Genomic DNA, 15773 nt, shown 5'->3' with positions numbered 1-15773 from the left:
CAGTGGGGAATTGAGTCGAAGGAGCTTGTGTAGGGACAAAGGTCCTTGAAGAGAACGAGAGAGAGAGAGAAAGGGGGAGGGGGTAAGTAGCATAACTGGTGGGGAGAAGAGCGAATGCTGGCCACCAGACCAGTCGGGCCGGCCTCTCTCACTGCGGCCTAGCCCTGCCTGCTCTCCCGGAGGGGACTGCTCTGCTTCCTGGGCTGCAGGGCCTCCCATCGCTGCCCCCCTTCCCCTTCCCCTGCTCCCTGGCCCTCCTGCCGATGCCTGGGCTCTTGGGACAGGCGCTGTGCAGAGAGGCGGAGGCGAAGCAGGAAGCCTACGACCGGCTGCGGGAGCAGCTGCGATGCTTGCGGGCCCCCAGCCCCCCTCCCTGGCCCTCCAGCACCCAGCACAGCCTGAGCCTCCTCCAGCACAAGTGGGACAGCGTGGCCAGCCTGCTCCAGCAGAGGAAGGTCAGTGGCTGGGGTGGGGGGGGAGAGGGAGGGGGGCAGTCGAGGTCACCAGCCAGTGAGTGGCTGCAGTGGTCTGTTTCCTCCCCCCCCCACAGGAGCAGCTCACTGAGGGTGTGACGGTGACCACGGAGTTCCACTCTACCTCCCAGGAACTGCTGAAGGGGGTGGGGGCCATGGAGGAGGCCCTGGGGGCCCTGCCCCCACCCAGTTATGTCCTGGAAACCATCACCCTCCAGATACAGGAACAGAAGGTAAGTCTGAGTGCCCCCCTCCACCCACATTGCAGTCCGGGTGTGTGTGTGCAGGGCTGGGCTGGATCCATTTCGGGGTCCCCTTACCCTTCTGAATGCTCAGGGTCACGGGGAAAGGGGGTGAAGCTCAGTGAACTCCCCAGAGCTCCAGGGGTGGCCTCCTGTGGCCACGGCCCTCCCCCCACGTGGGTTTTCTTTTGCTCTCTGTGCCTCTTGGGGTTGTACCAGGTGGTACCGCTTCTCAGGCTCTTGGCCTCCTCAGCCCTGCTCTCCCGAGGGCCCCCGTCTCTTTCTCCCAGGAGGCCCTCTGCCCTCCCTACCTGGCCAGATCCCAGGGGGGTGGGTTAGGGCTCCAGTCCGGGGCTGTATGGCGCTGGCCTCTTGCGCTGGCAGAGGGGGCTCAGGGTTAACGCCCCTGGCCAAGCTGCCCCCTCCACGGAGCTGGGGCGGGGGAGGCGCTTTGCCCTGTGGGCCGACCTGCCCTGTCGGTCGGTCACTGCCAGGCTCTGCTGAAGGAGGCCCAGGGGCACAGGGAGAGCCTGGCGGGTCTGGAGGCCGTGGCCGCTCGCATGAAGGACTTCAGCCGGAAGCAGGACTGCGGGGCTGCCTGCAGCGTGGTGCTAACTGCCAAGGAGCAGCTGGCCAGAGTGCTTCAGCAACTCAGCCAGAGGGGCAACATCCTGGAAGAGGCCCGCAAACATGCCAAGCAGGTATCTGGCGGGGGGATCCGGTCTCAGCCAAAGAGTGAAAAGGCCACACTGGCAGGGTGCCGGAAGGAGGGTGGGTGGGTCGGGCCAATGGCTGCGTGGGAGGGAGGCTGACTGCTGTACCCCTCTGTGTTTCAGTTCCACGAGTCATGGCAGATACTTCTTGACTGGCTGGATGAATCTGAGTCCGCGCTGGAGTCACCCAGCAGCACCCCCAGGAGCCCCGAGGAGATCAAGGGCCAGCTGGGAGAGCACAAGGTGAGCGCGCTCCTTCCCACCGGGACAGGTGGGCAGACAGACAGAAAAAGTGCAGAGAAGGGCAACGGGGACGATTGAGGGACTGGAGCACCTTCCTTATGAGAGAGGCTGCAGCGTTTGGGCCTCTTTAGTTTGGAGAGGAGACGTCTGAGGGGGGATATGATTGAAGTCTATCAAATTATGCATGGGGTAGAAAATGTGGACAGAGAGAACTTTTCCTCTCTTTCTCACAATACTAGAACCAGGGGGCATCCATTGAAAATGCTGGGGGGAAGAATTAGGACTAATAAAAGGAAACACTTCTTCACGCAACGTGTGATTGGTGTTTGGAATATGCTGCCACAGGAGGTGGTGATGGCCACTCACCTGGATAGCTTTAAAAGGGGCTTGGACAGATTTATGGAGGAGAAGTCGATCTCTGGCTACCAATCTTGATCCTCTTTGATCTCAGATTGCAAATGCCTTAGTAGACCAGGTGCTCAGCAGCAGCAGCAGCAGCAGGCCGTTGCTTTCACATCCTGCATGTGAGCTCCCAAAGGCACCTAGTGGGCCCCTGCGAGTAGCAGAGTGCTGGACTATTATTTATTTATTTATTGGTTATATTTATATACTGCCCTCCCCTGGAGGGCTCAGGGCGGTGAACAGTAAAACATTAATAGAGCACATAAGACCAAGACTAAAAACCATTAAATTAGCTTTCTGACTCTATAGAAAATAAAACCCCATCCCATTAAAACGCAACATACTAAAAACCACATGACAGGTGGCACCTACTATCAAATCCCCTGAAGAGAAATGTAAGGGGACGGCAGGGTCCACTGATTTTGTAAAAGAAGGGGGGGCCATCAGCGACCAGCCTCCCCAAATGGATGGACTCTGGTCTGATCCAGCAGGCTCTTAACTATGTTCTTATGTTTTTTGATCCCCTCGTATCTGATTTCCACTGCCCTTGATTATCCACAGTGTCTTCATAATCATTCGATGACATTTCATTTGATAGCGATCTCTCCCAAGCGCATTATTACTGAGCATTGCCCAATTTCCCCTCCCCCTCCGGCAAAGGAGCTCCCCAAGGGCACGTTGCATTCCTTTCTACCTACACCATCTCTTGCACCAGCCTGTTGTGCCTGCATGAGATTGGCAGTTCACATTAAGCGGCCTCCTTCAACTCCCGGCAACCAGCAGCCTGGCTTGCTTCATTCATCGTTTGGGGCCAGTTGCCCGGACAGCCGCAAGGAGGGCGAGCGACAAGTTACACATCCTTCAAACTGATCCCTTATGGGGAGAAGGTAGCTCTGTGTGCCCCGGTGTTAGTTTTCAACCAAAGGTTGTCCTGGTATTTCTTCTTTCACAAAGCATAGAGTTACCTGGCTGTTGTTTCTGTCTCCCTGAACCGGCCATCCAGTACAGCTCTGTATCCATTGTTGGGATAAGTGCTCCTGGTAGTTGGAGATTACCCTTTATCGTAGTTAGCAGAGCGGCACGGGTGGCTAGAACACAGCAGAAGCCCTTACCTCGTGTGCGTGCGTGTGCGTGATGAATCCCAATGTGCGGCAAGCTTACACAAAAGAAAGTTGGAGTCAGTTATAGTTTCTGATCTAATAAAAAGAGTATTTATTAGTGAACTCCATTCTGGATAGAAAGGTAGGTAGATAGAGTCACTATGCTATCTTAATCTAGCTGGATGGAGATGGATGCTAGGAGCATCCATCCTCTCTCTAGGCATGGTAGGAAGAAGTGGTGAGAAGGGGTCGAGGAAGAAGCCGGAAGGAAGGAAGTCCCTGAGAGTATCAGTCTAACATCAAAGGGATAGAACCAGCATGATAGAGTAAAGGTGTCAAATCCTTAGGTCCCTATCTAGCCACTAGCTCTCTAGTAAAACCCCCTCTGTAGGTTGAGGCAGGAAACAGCGTAACAAAGTCCTTCACTTCCAACATCCATTAGGTATTTGGGGGGCTCCGGCATTTTAGAAAGACAGAAAGCCAGCCAGCCTTTTGGAATGACCTGAACTCCTTGGCAAGATTGTGAGGGCCTAGAAAGGCCAGCAAAATAGGTCCCTCTCAAGGGTTTCACAGACGGCTTGTTGAATTGATCTCCCTTTGTGATGAGATCCGAAGATGTCACACCCCTCCGCACATCAAGGTCTGCTCTACCAGAGCTGGGAGCACCTCCACAGCTTGTAGGTCAGGTGGAGCCCTCCTGTGTGGGCACACAGCCTCTAACACAGCTGTGAAGTGTGAAGCTATGAGCCTTTGACACCAGCCTGGTGTCACCAGGGCACCCAAAGGGCTCTTCTTCCCGCAGGTGTGCAGGTGGAACTCCTCTTGCTCCTCTTTCTAGACTCGGGTGGGGTCTACAACAGAGACTGGAGGAGGAGGAGGAGGAGGGGAGCATGTGGCTCACCTGCACCTGGGGCTCGGCCACATCACTTGCCCACCTTCCCCCACAAGAGGCTCTTGGGCTTTCCCTCCCTGCTGTGCTGCTCTGGGAAGGGGGGGCTGAGCAGGAAGCGTCTGCTGCAAGAGGGGGGGGAGGAGGACAGGGTTGTGCCAGAATAGACTCCACTTATTCATTTGTTTGCTGCCTTTCTTCCGTACGGGGGTCAAGGCTGCTTACAGCCCATCTCAGGCTTGAGTTCCTGGGGGGGGGGCACACACATGACCCCTGGGAGCACATCAGTTAGAGGGAGGCTGCCTGTTTTTCCCCCTTCTCCCGGTGGTTTCCCACAACAGCCCTGCGAAGGAGGCTGGCTCCCCTGTCCAGGGGAGTCCTCTCCTCTCCCAGTGCCCCTCGTGCTCTACTTCATGCCAGGGGGCATGAGGGACACATTGGCACAAGCTGGGTCAGGGCTGGCTGCCAAGTCCCAGAGGCCCCGTGGACATTCTGCCTCCCTCTTTCACCCCATCTGTCCAAGGGGAGAGGTGGGGCACAAGGCCTGCCTCCCATCAGGAAGGAGAGAGATCCCGCGAAGCAGCGGCAGTCGGGGCCCGTGAAAAGGATCCTCCTCCTCCTCCTCCTCCTCCTCCTCGGAGGCGTCTCCTGCTAGTCCCAGGGGAGTCTGTGCTCTCCGGGGCAAAGGCTCTGCCTCCCGCCAAAGGCCTGGGCAAGTGCTCCCTCTCTGTCTCTCTCTCTCCCCCTCTGCCACCAGGAGTTCCAGAAGGGCCTTCGCACCAAGCGCCCAGTGTACGAGGCAGCCCTGCGGAGCGGGCACGTGCTCCGTGAGAAGGCCCTGTTCCCTGAGGATGGGCAGGCTCTGGACGAGATGCGGGGGGTGCTGCAGGAGCGCTGGGAGGCTGTGTGCAGCCAGGCTGCAGAGAGGTGTGTCGGCTAGACCAAGGCCGGGGGCGGGGGCTCTGTGGATTGACTTGGAAGGCCCCCGGAGACTGCTGCTGCTGCTCTTCACTCTGTGGCGCCCCCTCCACCAGAAACCCCACCCTGCGTCCTTTGGGTCCAGCTTTAAACTACAGGCTCCGCCTCCAGAGTCCATGTGGGCTTCAGAGGGGAAGCCCTCCGTTCGGCACTGGACTTGGCCTGGCCTGATCCGGCTTTGAACTGCGGGCTGGATCCAGCACTGACCATCTGAATCAAGTGGGGACACCAGTGCCCACAGCACAACCCAATGGGAATTACACTGAAGGAGGCTTATACAGCAAAGTGCTGCCTACTTTCTTGTTATGAGTATGATATGAGTCCAAAACCACACACCAGACCACAGACCACAGGGCATCTGAAAAGCAGACCCTTGTAGCACTGATCAAAATGCTGTGTCGTACAAAGCAAAGGTCCCAATGAATGTCCACTAAGTTAGCGGAACCGGGATGTGCTCTGGTCTCGAACAACCTCCATAAATTCCACACGGCTTCTAACATGTACAAACGTTTGTATGAGCGGCAGGGATTTGCTTGCCGATGGTTTTATTGCCACTCTGCTTGTGAGGAAGTTTTTCAAGGCCATCAAAGTCTTGGATAAGCTCCCAAGAAGGTCCTAAACCATGATTGGCACTCCTCCAGAAAGGATCACCTCTGAACTCACGGATGCCACGTAAAACTACTGTAGAACTAGTTGGGCTCGGGTGTGTCACAGGGATGCTACATCACAACAGTGGGGTTGTTTTGGTGCCCCCCCCCCACAGACCCCCCTACTCTGTTTTCTCCCAGGCAGCATAAACTGGAAGAGGCGCTGCTCTTCTCTGGCTGCTTCCCCGATGCCCTGCAGACCCTCATGGACTGGCTGTACCTGGCTGAGCCTCAGCTGTCCGAGGAGTCGCCCGTGGTGGGGGACAGAGACGTGGTGAAAGCACTGATGGAGAAGCATAAGGTGCGAGGGGGAAGTCAGTGGGGAGAGGCAGTGGGTCAGGAGGCTGGGGGTGGGGGGGTGTAGTTTGAGGCTGGCCGTTCTGGGCCATGATGCGCTCCTGGGATAGAAGAGCCCTGGGCTGCGCCCCCCCCCCCACGCCCCCTGCAGCCTGCAGGACAGACCTGTCCCTGTTCTCCCAGGTGTTCCAGAAGGAGCTGGGGCAGCGGGCCAGCTGCATCCGGACCCTCCGGCGCTCTGTGCGTGACCTGATGCGTGGCAGCCAGATGGGCAACTCCCAGTGGCTGCTGAACCAGGTCGAAGAGCTGGGCTATCGCTGGGAGCTGGTCTGCAAACTCTCTGTCTCCAAGCAGGTGCGGCTGGAGGCTGCGCTGAGGCAGGTGAGCAGGGGCTGGCCGGAGGGGGGGGCAAGGTGAAGGAGGGACTGCAGGACGGGCCAGGAGGCAGTTCTGGGCACTAGCTGGGCCTGCCTTGGTCTTGGCCTTCCCCTGCAGTCGTCGCCTGCTGTTTGGTCCTTGGAGCTTCCAACACTGGATCTGGGCAGCGGCGCTCTTGCAGGGATTGGGGCACCAGAGCCACTCCCCCCCAGCCCTTTCCCTGACGGCCGCCCTCTCCTCCTCAAGTGCTTTGGACCTCTGGGCCGCCAGAGGTGCTGCTCTAAGATCAGAGACAGGGGAGGGGGAGGGGCTTCCCCCCTTCCTGGCTTAGCCCTCTGGCCCTGGGCTAGTGGCTGAGATGCCAACCCCTTGCCTCTGCTTGCCAGGCGGAGGAGTTTGACCGGCTGGTGCACTCGTTCCTGGGCCACCTGTCTGAGGTGGAGAAAAGGTTCAAGTGCGGTGGGGGCGTCCCGGCGGAGGCGACGGCTGTGCAGGAACGCCAGAGGCAGCTGGAGGTCAGCCACGCCCATCCCTCAGGGAGGGGGTCAGTGCTGCGATGGGGTACCTGGCTTGGCCTGCCCCCCCGCGTCCCCCCCTTGCACACAGTTTGCCCATCCGCAGGCCCTTGACCCCTCCCTGGGGCGCTGAGGGACGCTCTTCCTCCCGCCTGCAGGAGGTGAGGCAGAGCCTGCTGGACCACCGGCTGGAGCTGGACTGCATCGCTTCCCTGGGGGAGGAGATGCTGACCGCCTGCCACCCCGACGCGGCCGGCAGGATCAAGTCCTGGCTCACGGTCACCCAGAGCCGCTTCCTGGAGGTGAGCGGGGCCTGCTGGGGCCAGGGAGGGCAGAGAGGCCCACCAGCCCGTCCGGGTGGAAGCCAGCAAAAGGGGCTAGTGAGCCCAGGGGGCCTCCCCTGCTTCCGTGGGGAGCTCTGGCGTCAGTGGGGAACTGGGCCGTGGGGCTCTGGCAGGGAAAGGTTTGGGGAAGAGGACTGCGCTGGGCGGGATGTGGGGATGGATGGACCAGCCGTCAGGCAGGGTCACACCACGGGGCTGGGGGGCAAAGACTGGACAGACAGACCTCTGCCTGCATCCCTAACCCTGCCCCTGCAGGTGGAGAGCTGGGCCCAGCAGCAGGAGGAGCGGCTCCAGGCCCAGGCGGCCTCCCTGGCTGCAGAGCAAGAGGAAGTGGCCCGGCTGATGGACTGGATCGCGGCTGCCGAGGAGTCCCTGAGCCTGCGGGACCAGGAGCCCCTCCCGGAGGAGGCCCGGCAGCTGCAGGAGCTCAGCTCCCAACACGCGGTAAGCTGGCCACGCGGCAGCTGCGGCCATGGGCTCTTCTACAGACCTGTGGGGCCCCCCCTTTCCCTGGCAGCGAATCCCCCTGGAGCCAGGAAACCCCTTTCCATGCTGCATGTACTTTGACACCCCTGCTTTCACACTCACAACAACAACCTTGCAAGGTGGGTTAGGCTGAGACCATGTGACTGTCCCAAGGTCACCCAGCGAGCTTCATGGCAGAGTGGGGGTTCGATCCTGGGTCTCCCGGATCCTCGTCTGATACCCTCGCCACATGACGTTGGCTCACAAGCCCTCTGGCGCCCAGCTGAGTGCTGTCTTCTCTGACTTTCCAGGGCACAAAGGCCCTTCTGAGCACCTGAGCATGCACCTCACACCCCCTGCCCCCGCTCCCGCCCCCGCCCCGCCCCTTGCCTGAGGGGGAGCCGTGGGACATGAGAGGTGCCTTGGGCTCTCTGGACCCCCCCACTGCCTTCCCCTCTCTGGGAGGTTCTCAGTTTCAGCCTAACGGGGGTGGGAGTGGGGGGCCGAGGCCCATATGGCCCCCTTACCCCCTGCCTCCTGCCCTGCCAGGTGTTCATGGAGCAGCTGAACCAGAAGCAGACAGATGTGGAGAAGGTCACCAAGAGCAGCAAGTGCAGACAGCCCAGCGACCCTCCGGGCGTGGGCGTGGCCCACCGCAAGCCTCCTTCCCGTGAGCCCCCTTCCGTCAGACCCACGCCTGGATCCTTGGTGGCTCCATTGAAACCCCCCCCCCCACCCGCTGTCTGCCCAGGGCAAGATTCCTCTCCTGGCAGGACCCACCCTCAGGGCTGCTGCCGGTGGTCCGGGGAGTCCTGAGGCCGAGCCAGAGGGACTCACTCCAGAACGGGCATCTAAGGCTTGAATTGCATTGAGCAGGAAAGATTCCACTATTGCTCCTCCACACAGACACACCCCCCCTCAAAAATAATCTGATCCTGTGAAGCTGGCGGGGAAAGGGTTTGGCTGGGGCAGCAGTGAAGGCCCACGACCCTGCCTCTTGCCCCTTGGAGACGCGTGGGGTCCCCTCCCACTACAACCTGGGGCCTCTTGCACCCAGCGAGAAACAACCCCTGTGGGTCTGCTCTGGAGGCTGCCAGGCTGAAACTCCAGGAGCTCTGCCCCCCCCCCCCCCCCCCCCCCCCCCCCAGGACTGGAGCTGAATTTAGAAGCCAGGAGGCACCTGGTCCTGCCCAGGAGGGGCCCAGTGGGAGGGCGCCTGCATGGAGTGCGGGAGGGCCCAAGTTCCGTCCCTGGCAGCATCTCCCGTCTTTAGAACAGGACCAGGCAGGAGTGGGTGGGCTGCCCTTCAATAGACGAGCCGAGGAGGGTTCATGTCTGCTCTGACCCCCCCCCCCACATGTCCCAGACTGTAAGTGTGTGTGTGTTTGGAGTGGGGAGTTAGCCTCTCCAATCAGGCCTGGAACGAGGCTTCCCACCCCCCACCGGACCCTCCTGAGTGGGCCAGGCAGACCAGAGGCCCCTGGGTCTCCTCTGAGCACCAGAGGCAGAGACGGACCTTGGGCCCTGCTTGCTCTGAAGATGGCACTCTGGTGGGCACGCAGCTAGAGGCAGGCCTGGCTCCAACCTCTGTGCCAAGGGGTGACCCAGAGGCAAAGGGAGGGCGTCTGGCCGGCCCGGCCCAGCCCATTCCACCCCATCCTGGAAAGCCCTGACCAAATCCACAGCGGAGGGGGGGTTGGGTCAGTCAAGGGCTCCCCTGTGAGAGCTGATTGCCTCCCCACGCCCCACATACCCACAGGGGCTGCCTGAGGCCCCTAGCAGGATTGTCTGAGAGCACGAGGTCCCCCTGTTGCCTCTGCCCCAAGGTGTCTCTCCTCCCCCCCCCCCCCAGGGCGACGTTCGGCTGGTCGGCTTCCCCAGAGGGCTCCTGCGTTGCCCCTGGACGACCAGGAGCTGCAGAGCCCCCTCCTGGCCCAGCTGGGGCGTTGCTGGCAGCAACTGTGGCTGGCGGCCCTGGACAGGCAGTACCGGCTGGAGAACGCTCAGCAGCACCTCCGAGAGGCAAGCCTGGGCGGGGGCGGGGTCAAGGGCGGGGGCAGGACCACACCCTGCTTCCCACTGGGCCCGGTGGGCTGAGCAGGGAGGGCCGGGGGCTGCAGGCGGCATCCCTCCCAAGCCCCCCTCTGCTCTCTGTGTGTCCTCCCGGCAGGTGGAGGAGCTTTCCCGCTTTGATTTTGCCGTCTGGCGGAAGCGGTACCTGCAGTGGATCAGCCGCATGAAGTCCCGGGCCCTGGACGTGTTTCGGGGCATCGACAGGGACCAGGACGGGCGCATCAGCCAGCAGGAGTTTGTGGAGGGCGTCCTTTCCTCCAGTGAGCTTGGCCTGATGCTTTCGACAAAAGAGGGGGTCCCCTCCCCTGTGGGGGGGGGCGGAGATCCCCGTTTCCCGCCTGGCTGGGCTGGCTCTGGCACGGTGCCTGCCTCCCCTCAGGGTGTGTGCTCTGGCTAGGCTGCCCCTCAGCCCCCCCCTTTCCCTTCTCAGAATTCCCCACCAACGTGCTGGAGATGAGTGCCGTAGCCAACATCTTTGACCTGAATGGGGACGGCTACATCGACTACTATGAGTTTGTGAGTGCTCTGCATCCCAGCCGAGACGTCCTGCGCAGGAGCGGCGATGCAGCCCAGATCCAGGACGAGGTACTGCTCGGGGAGGGGGGGGGGGCCAAGCACAGGGGATAGCGGCAGATTCTGCTTCTCTGCCAGGCGAACAAGTAGCAGCGAGGCCGATCCCCCCCTTCCATTTCCTCCTTTGCAAGAGAATTGCAAAGAAGTCCCTAAACTTCCTTGCAAGGGTAGAAAGAATTAAAAACTGGCTCTTCAGCTGGAGGGCCAAGAAGCGAGAGAGGAAGGATTCCCCTTCTGGCGATTGTCTGGGGAGCCTCCGTTTCTGCATCGCGCTTCAGTTTCTTTTATGGTCCAGGAAAGCACCACTTTCTGGCCTTTGGGGTGACCTTGGAATTGACTCAAAGCGCCCCGTGCTGCTCGGAGTCCTCTCCTGTGGCTAAGATCAGGACGGGAAGGGGGCCTGGCCGGCATGTTGCTCCGGCCTGCAGAGTCAGGGGTCTCCCAGGAAGGAGCTCTGGGGAAGTAGAATTGCACTGGGCCAAGCTGGGACCTCCACACTCCCCACAACTGTTTGGGTTCTCAAAAGTGTCCTTCTCTGCTCCCGCCCAGCATGCTGCTGCTGCTGCCGCCACCCTCCCCAGGAACCGTTGCCTGAAGCCCAACCCTGGAAAGCCACCCCCGCCCCCTGAGCACCCAGCCTCCCCCTCCTCTGCCTGGGAAGAGCGGGCCCTGAAGGGCAGGGTTTTGAGGGCCCTGGCCAGAGAGGTGGCCGGCTGCATCGTTTGGCCAGAGCGGTCCCCCCTCCGGCCTTCCCCTGGCAGACTGAGCACGGGGGCTTCTACCTGCTGTGCTAGCAGATGACGTGCTGGTGAAAAACAGGGTTTTGGAAAGGAGAACTTTCATTCTCTGCCAGGGAGAGGAGGAATGAGGAGGTTCCGATACGAGCCTTGAGACAACATTTGCTTCTGCTGGGCACGTTCAGTGGTCACGGGTCAGATGTTACCTCTTGGGAGCAGAAGACAGTTGACAGCCGAGCTTTGATTTTTAAGGCCAGGAGAAATGACTCCCACGGTCAGTGTAGCTGTGAGTGACGCTCCGGCCGTTAGCCCGTTTCCCTCAGAAACCGTCTCTCCCTGGACCGCTTTCTCGGAAAAGACCGGCCCAGAGACGTCCAGAGCGTCCTGAGAAAGGATTTCCAGGTGAAACAGCAGGAGGGCCGCCTCACTCGTCAGATGTTGACCCCTGAACTCTGTGGGCCGTGGTTTGTCTTCCAGGTGAACAGGCAGGTGTCCCAGTGCAACTGTGCCAAGCGCTTCCAGGTGGAACAGATCAGTGCCAACAGATACAGAGTGAGTGTCTGACCCCCCCTCACTTCTGTCCCCCCCAACTGGATGCTGGCCTTCCCAGGGGCAAGGGTGGGAGGCAGGGGGCCACTAAAGAGCTGGGCTGAGGCCAGGCTGCCGGGCACCCACCTGGTGGCCTCCTGGGATGCTGAGAGCCCCCCTCTTTGGCAGGGGCGGGGTGCAAAAGCAGGCTGTATCAGGAGGAAGGGCAGCTGGGCCATGCCAGGGGAAGTCCATTCCCCCCCATATGGGAGGGGGTTGTCAAATGAGGGCATAGCCCCTTTCCCCACCGAGCCCCCCTCTTCTCCTGCCTCCTTTGCAGTTTGGGGAGTCCCAGCAGCTGCGCATGGTGCGAATCTTGCGGAGCACCCTGATGGTGCGAGTTGGAGGAGGCTGGATTGCTCTGGATGAGTTCCTGGTCAAGAATGACCCATGCAGAGGTCAGTGGGTGGCAGGGGACTTGGAGAGCCCCTCACAAGGAGGGGGCAGGTGAGCAGGGGTTCCCGAGGAAGGCCTCCTGCTGAGGGGCTTGAGTGTGACTCGGCTTGGCCCCCTCCGGCCTCCTGGCAGCCTGGGCTCCAGCTCCCAGTGGAGGTGGGGGGGGGAGCCCCACTTCCTCTGCAGCTGCCCTTTGGCGACGGATCAGGGCTTGGCCTTCCTGGCAGCGGTGGGCCCCTGGGCAGGTGCATTTGGGCTGCCCCCTCCCCCCCACCCCTCAGGCTCCCTTCCACTAGACAGCTGACTTGGTGTCTCACTCCCTGCAGTGAAGGGCAGGACCAACATGAAGATCAACGAGAGGTTCCTGGCCCCTGACTCCTCGGCCGGCAGAGGGGCCAGCAGCCCGTCCACCGCCCCCTCCAAGTGTCCGTCTCCCGGCCTCTCCGCCTCCAGCCTCAGCCTCTACAGCAGCGCCTCTGCCCCCAGCAGCCCCCTCTCCAGGAAGGTGTGTGGGATGTGGGGAGGGGAGGAGCCCCTCCCTCTAGTTCCTCCACTTTGTTCCCTCTGTGCCCCCCCCCCCGGGAGCATTGGTCTTCTCGTCTACCTTGTATCCTCAAAATGGCAGCTCTGAGAGGTAGTTCAGGGCACGAGTGAGTGGCTGGCCAAAGGGCACCCAACTGGTTGCCATGGCAAATCAGGGACGTGAACAGGGGCCCACCCTTTCCTGGCCCACTAGCCACGAGAGCGTGCCACGTCTCCTCCCAGCTTGCTCGGACTGGGTCCTGCATGCCCCAGGGCAACACGCCGGTCCTCTCTTTGCTTCCAGTATGTCCTGCGGAGAACCCGCTCTGGGGATCGGTGCCCCCCGCCCCGTAGTTCTCTGGCAGTGGAGAGTGTGGAGCTGGCCTTCGCCAGCGCAACTGAGGACGGCTCCAGTCTTCATGGGGAGGCTGCTCTTCCAGGTGAGTGCTCCTGGGCGATGGAGGGGCGATGGAGCCCTGTTGCGGAGGGGGGCAGAAGGGGAGGGGGCTGGCGCTGGCAGAAGACCGGAGTATTTGAGCCAGCCTCCTGAGCTCCCCACTCGCTCCCCTGCCCGTGCCCCCGGCCCCTCCCCCCTCCGTCTGCACTCCTGGCGAAGAGTGTTTCAGGACCCTCGGGTGTCACCACTTCCCCACAAGCGCGTGAGCACAGTGCTGCTCAGACTGACGTGGGGGATTAGCTTGCACGTAGGCGCAGGGAGCGGAAAACGGGGATCTTTCACCCAGAGAGGTGGCTGAGAGCAGCAAGTTCCAGCAGGAAAAAGACGACCGAGACAGAGTTTCAAGATTTCAGACAGAATTTGATGTTTATGGGCACCATAGTGGGGGAAAGGCTTAAGGAAAGCAAACACCAGCAAGTCCAAGCACAGATAAAGAACACGCTCCTCGTCCAACATAACTATATTCCAACAACCACCCAACATTGAGCTGAGCCTCCCCAAGTTGGAGCAGCGGTTACTTTTAAGCTCAAGGTGCAAGTGCGGAGAAACGGGCAGAAGGGAGCTGGAGTCTGGAGCACAGCAGCCTCAGCCTTCCAGATGTGGGGCCTGCACAGCAGAAGGGGGCAAAATGCCAGCTAGCTCTCTCTCTCTCTCTCTCTCTCTCTCCCTCCGTGGCGTAGTGGCTAAGAGCAGGTGCACTCTGATATGGAGGAACTGGGTTTGATTCCCAGCTCTGCCGCCTGAGCTGTGGAGGCTTATCTGGGGAATTCAGATTAGCTTGTGCACTCCCACACACGCCAGCTGGGTGACCTTGGGCTAGTCACAGTTCTCCTGAGCTCTCTCAGCCCCACCCACCTCACAGGGTGTTTGTTGTGAGGAAAGAAGGGAAAGGAGATTGTAAGCCCCTTTGAGTCTCCTCCAGGAGACAAAAGAGGGTATAAATCCAAACTCTTCTTCTTCTGTGTGTGTGTGTGTGTGTGTGTGTGTGTGGGGTGCCGTGTGGGCTGGGAAGAGAAGGGAGAGAGATCAATATGGGGAGCCATGGGAGACCTTTCTTAGAGACCTGGTGACAGGAGGAGGGGTCCGGGGCACGGACAGCCTGCGTTCAGAGGCATACCAGGAACAAATGGCATGCGGGGCAACACCTGCTCAAGCGCTTCCCCCCCTCCCCGTGTCCCACTTACAGCAGCAAGCATGCCCGGCCCGGCCCGGCTGCTCCTTCAGCCGGTTTTTGAGGAGGGCAGCGGTGGTCCCGGGGGGTGGGGCAGGGGCGGGCCGAGGGGCACCCGGTGGGCCTGTGGCAGAGTCCAGGCCCAGCCAGGCTGCTCTTCCCACTTACAGAGGAGGAAAGCGGCAGTCCCGGCTGGGGGAGGGGAGAGCGCCGGGCAGAGGTGCCTCTTCACGAGAGGGGTGGGGGGAGGTTTTGTGCCCCCACATGATCTAATGGGTGGCGCCCAGGGGCAAGGGACCCCCAATGTCCCTCTGGCAGATACGCCACTGCCTGCATTGCCCTCCATCTGCAGCCAGGACCAGACTCGAGGCCCCGGCTCTGAAGCTGGGCTGGTGATGCTGGTTGGGGCTAAGAGTTTCAGGAGATGGAGGCGGAGGATGAGGCCACGCGCTTGAGCTGTGCAGCCAGTCTGGGGGAAATGATAGAGCTGACGAAATTGCACCAGGGAAGGGCAACCGGGAGGGAAGTTTTTGATTGGGTTTTGATTGAATTGTAATTCAGGTTTGCAAAACTGGAGGCTCGAAGCTGATTCATGTATTTGGCAAGAACTTTGGGGACAGATCTGCTATTTCAGGGCAATTAATGTCAGAGTGGCCTTCCTGGTCAGTCAATGTATGTCATGCCAACCTTGCAGAGTCCTAACCTGGCCTGGCTTAATTGGTGTCATCCAGTCGGCACTCCCTGATGTCTCCCTAAAAGGCACCCTTGGAAGTTGACGTTGGTGCCTCGAGGCGCTGAACGTGGCGATTGCGCTGCATGCTCTGTGCTTGCCTTGTGGGACTTGATCAGCACCTGCAATGCCTATCTGCAGGTGGGGCGGAAGGGAACGCAGGTGGAACGTGGGAGGGGAGCGTCTTCCTTACTTGGCCTGTGCGAGCTTCTCTCATCTTTTTTTCCAGACCCCCCAGGAGGGCCCCCACCTTGAAAGGAGCATCCTTTGCCTCTGCCCAAGACAGAAGCTTACCGGGACCCTCAATTGGTGGCTCCACCCACCCTCAGGAGGGGCACTCTCAGCCAAAAGGCTCGACTGCCCCCCCCCCAGCATGAAAGCACTGGGCCTAGCAGAGAATACCCAGTGGCTGATGCAGGGGCCCCCGTTACTGGGGTGTCCTCCCCCAGAGTAGATGTCACAGATGGTGCCAGCCCCTTTGCAGAGGTGCCCCCCTGGAACACAAGGCATTCCTATCCCTGCAGCCCCCCCCCCCCCATTTCAGCACAAACTCTGCCCCCTTCCGGCATGTGCTGCTGGCCTGGGCCAATCGCAGGATCCACATCTCCCCCACCGCTGGCCCTTCCTCCGCCCTTCTGGGGGCCCCTCTCCACAGGCTTCTTTCTGGTGCTAGCCCCCTCCTCCTGCTCCAGGCTCCTTCCCACACCCCCACACACCCCCTGCCCTCCTCTTCCTCTACAGCCAGGCCACTGCTGCTTGCTAGCCAGGCTGCAGAACTGACAGTCCATCACGGACACCTCTGCTCTCCGCAAGGGGCAATAAAGCACGACGATTTCTGGA

General features: G+C 60.6%; 1 protein-coding gene across 1 annotated transcript in view; it reads left to right on the top strand.

The window, feature by feature from the left end:
- Positions 1-15773, top strand: part of LOC125425131 (microtubule-actin cross-linking factor 1-like) — a 17549-nt gene extending 1776 nt beyond the window's left edge. The window contains exons 7-26 of the mRNA XM_048482674.1: positions 285-455; positions 551-706; positions 1210-1416; positions 1552-1671; positions 4820-4989; positions 5829-5988; positions 6168-6365; positions 6749-6877; positions 7036-7179; positions 7477-7665; positions 8236-8356; positions 9539-9708; positions 9857-10019; positions 10190-10344; positions 11547-11621; positions 11938-12055; positions 12380-12558; positions 12880-13015; positions 14898-15074; positions 15163-15773. Coding sequence (XP_048338631.1) covers positions 285-455; positions 551-706; positions 1210-1416; positions 1552-1671; positions 4820-4989; positions 5829-5988; positions 6168-6365; positions 6749-6877; positions 7036-7179; positions 7477-7665; positions 8236-8356; positions 9539-9708; positions 9857-10019; positions 10190-10344; positions 11547-11621; positions 11938-12055; positions 12380-12558; positions 12880-13015; positions 14898-14905 — 2769 coding nt within the window. The 3' untranslated portion in view covers positions 14906-15074; positions 15163-15773. The remainder of the gene's footprint in view (positions 1-284; positions 456-550; positions 707-1209; positions 1417-1551; positions 1672-4819; positions 4990-5828; positions 5989-6167; positions 6366-6748; positions 6878-7035; positions 7180-7476; positions 7666-8235; positions 8357-9538; positions 9709-9856; positions 10020-10189; positions 10345-11546; positions 11622-11937; positions 12056-12379; positions 12559-12879; positions 13016-14897; positions 15075-15162) is intronic.

The sequence above is a fragment of the Sphaerodactylus townsendi genome, unplaced genomic scaffold (assembly GCF_021028975.2).
Source record: "Sphaerodactylus townsendi isolate TG3544 unplaced genomic scaffold, MPM_Stown_v2.3 scaffold_19, whole genome shotgun sequence".
In the NCBI taxonomy this organism is placed as follows: domain Eukaryota; kingdom Metazoa; phylum Chordata; class Lepidosauria; order Squamata; family Sphaerodactylidae; genus Sphaerodactylus; species Sphaerodactylus townsendi.
Note: the sequence above shows the minus strand (reverse complement) of the source record. Positions and strands in the feature narration are given on the sequence as shown.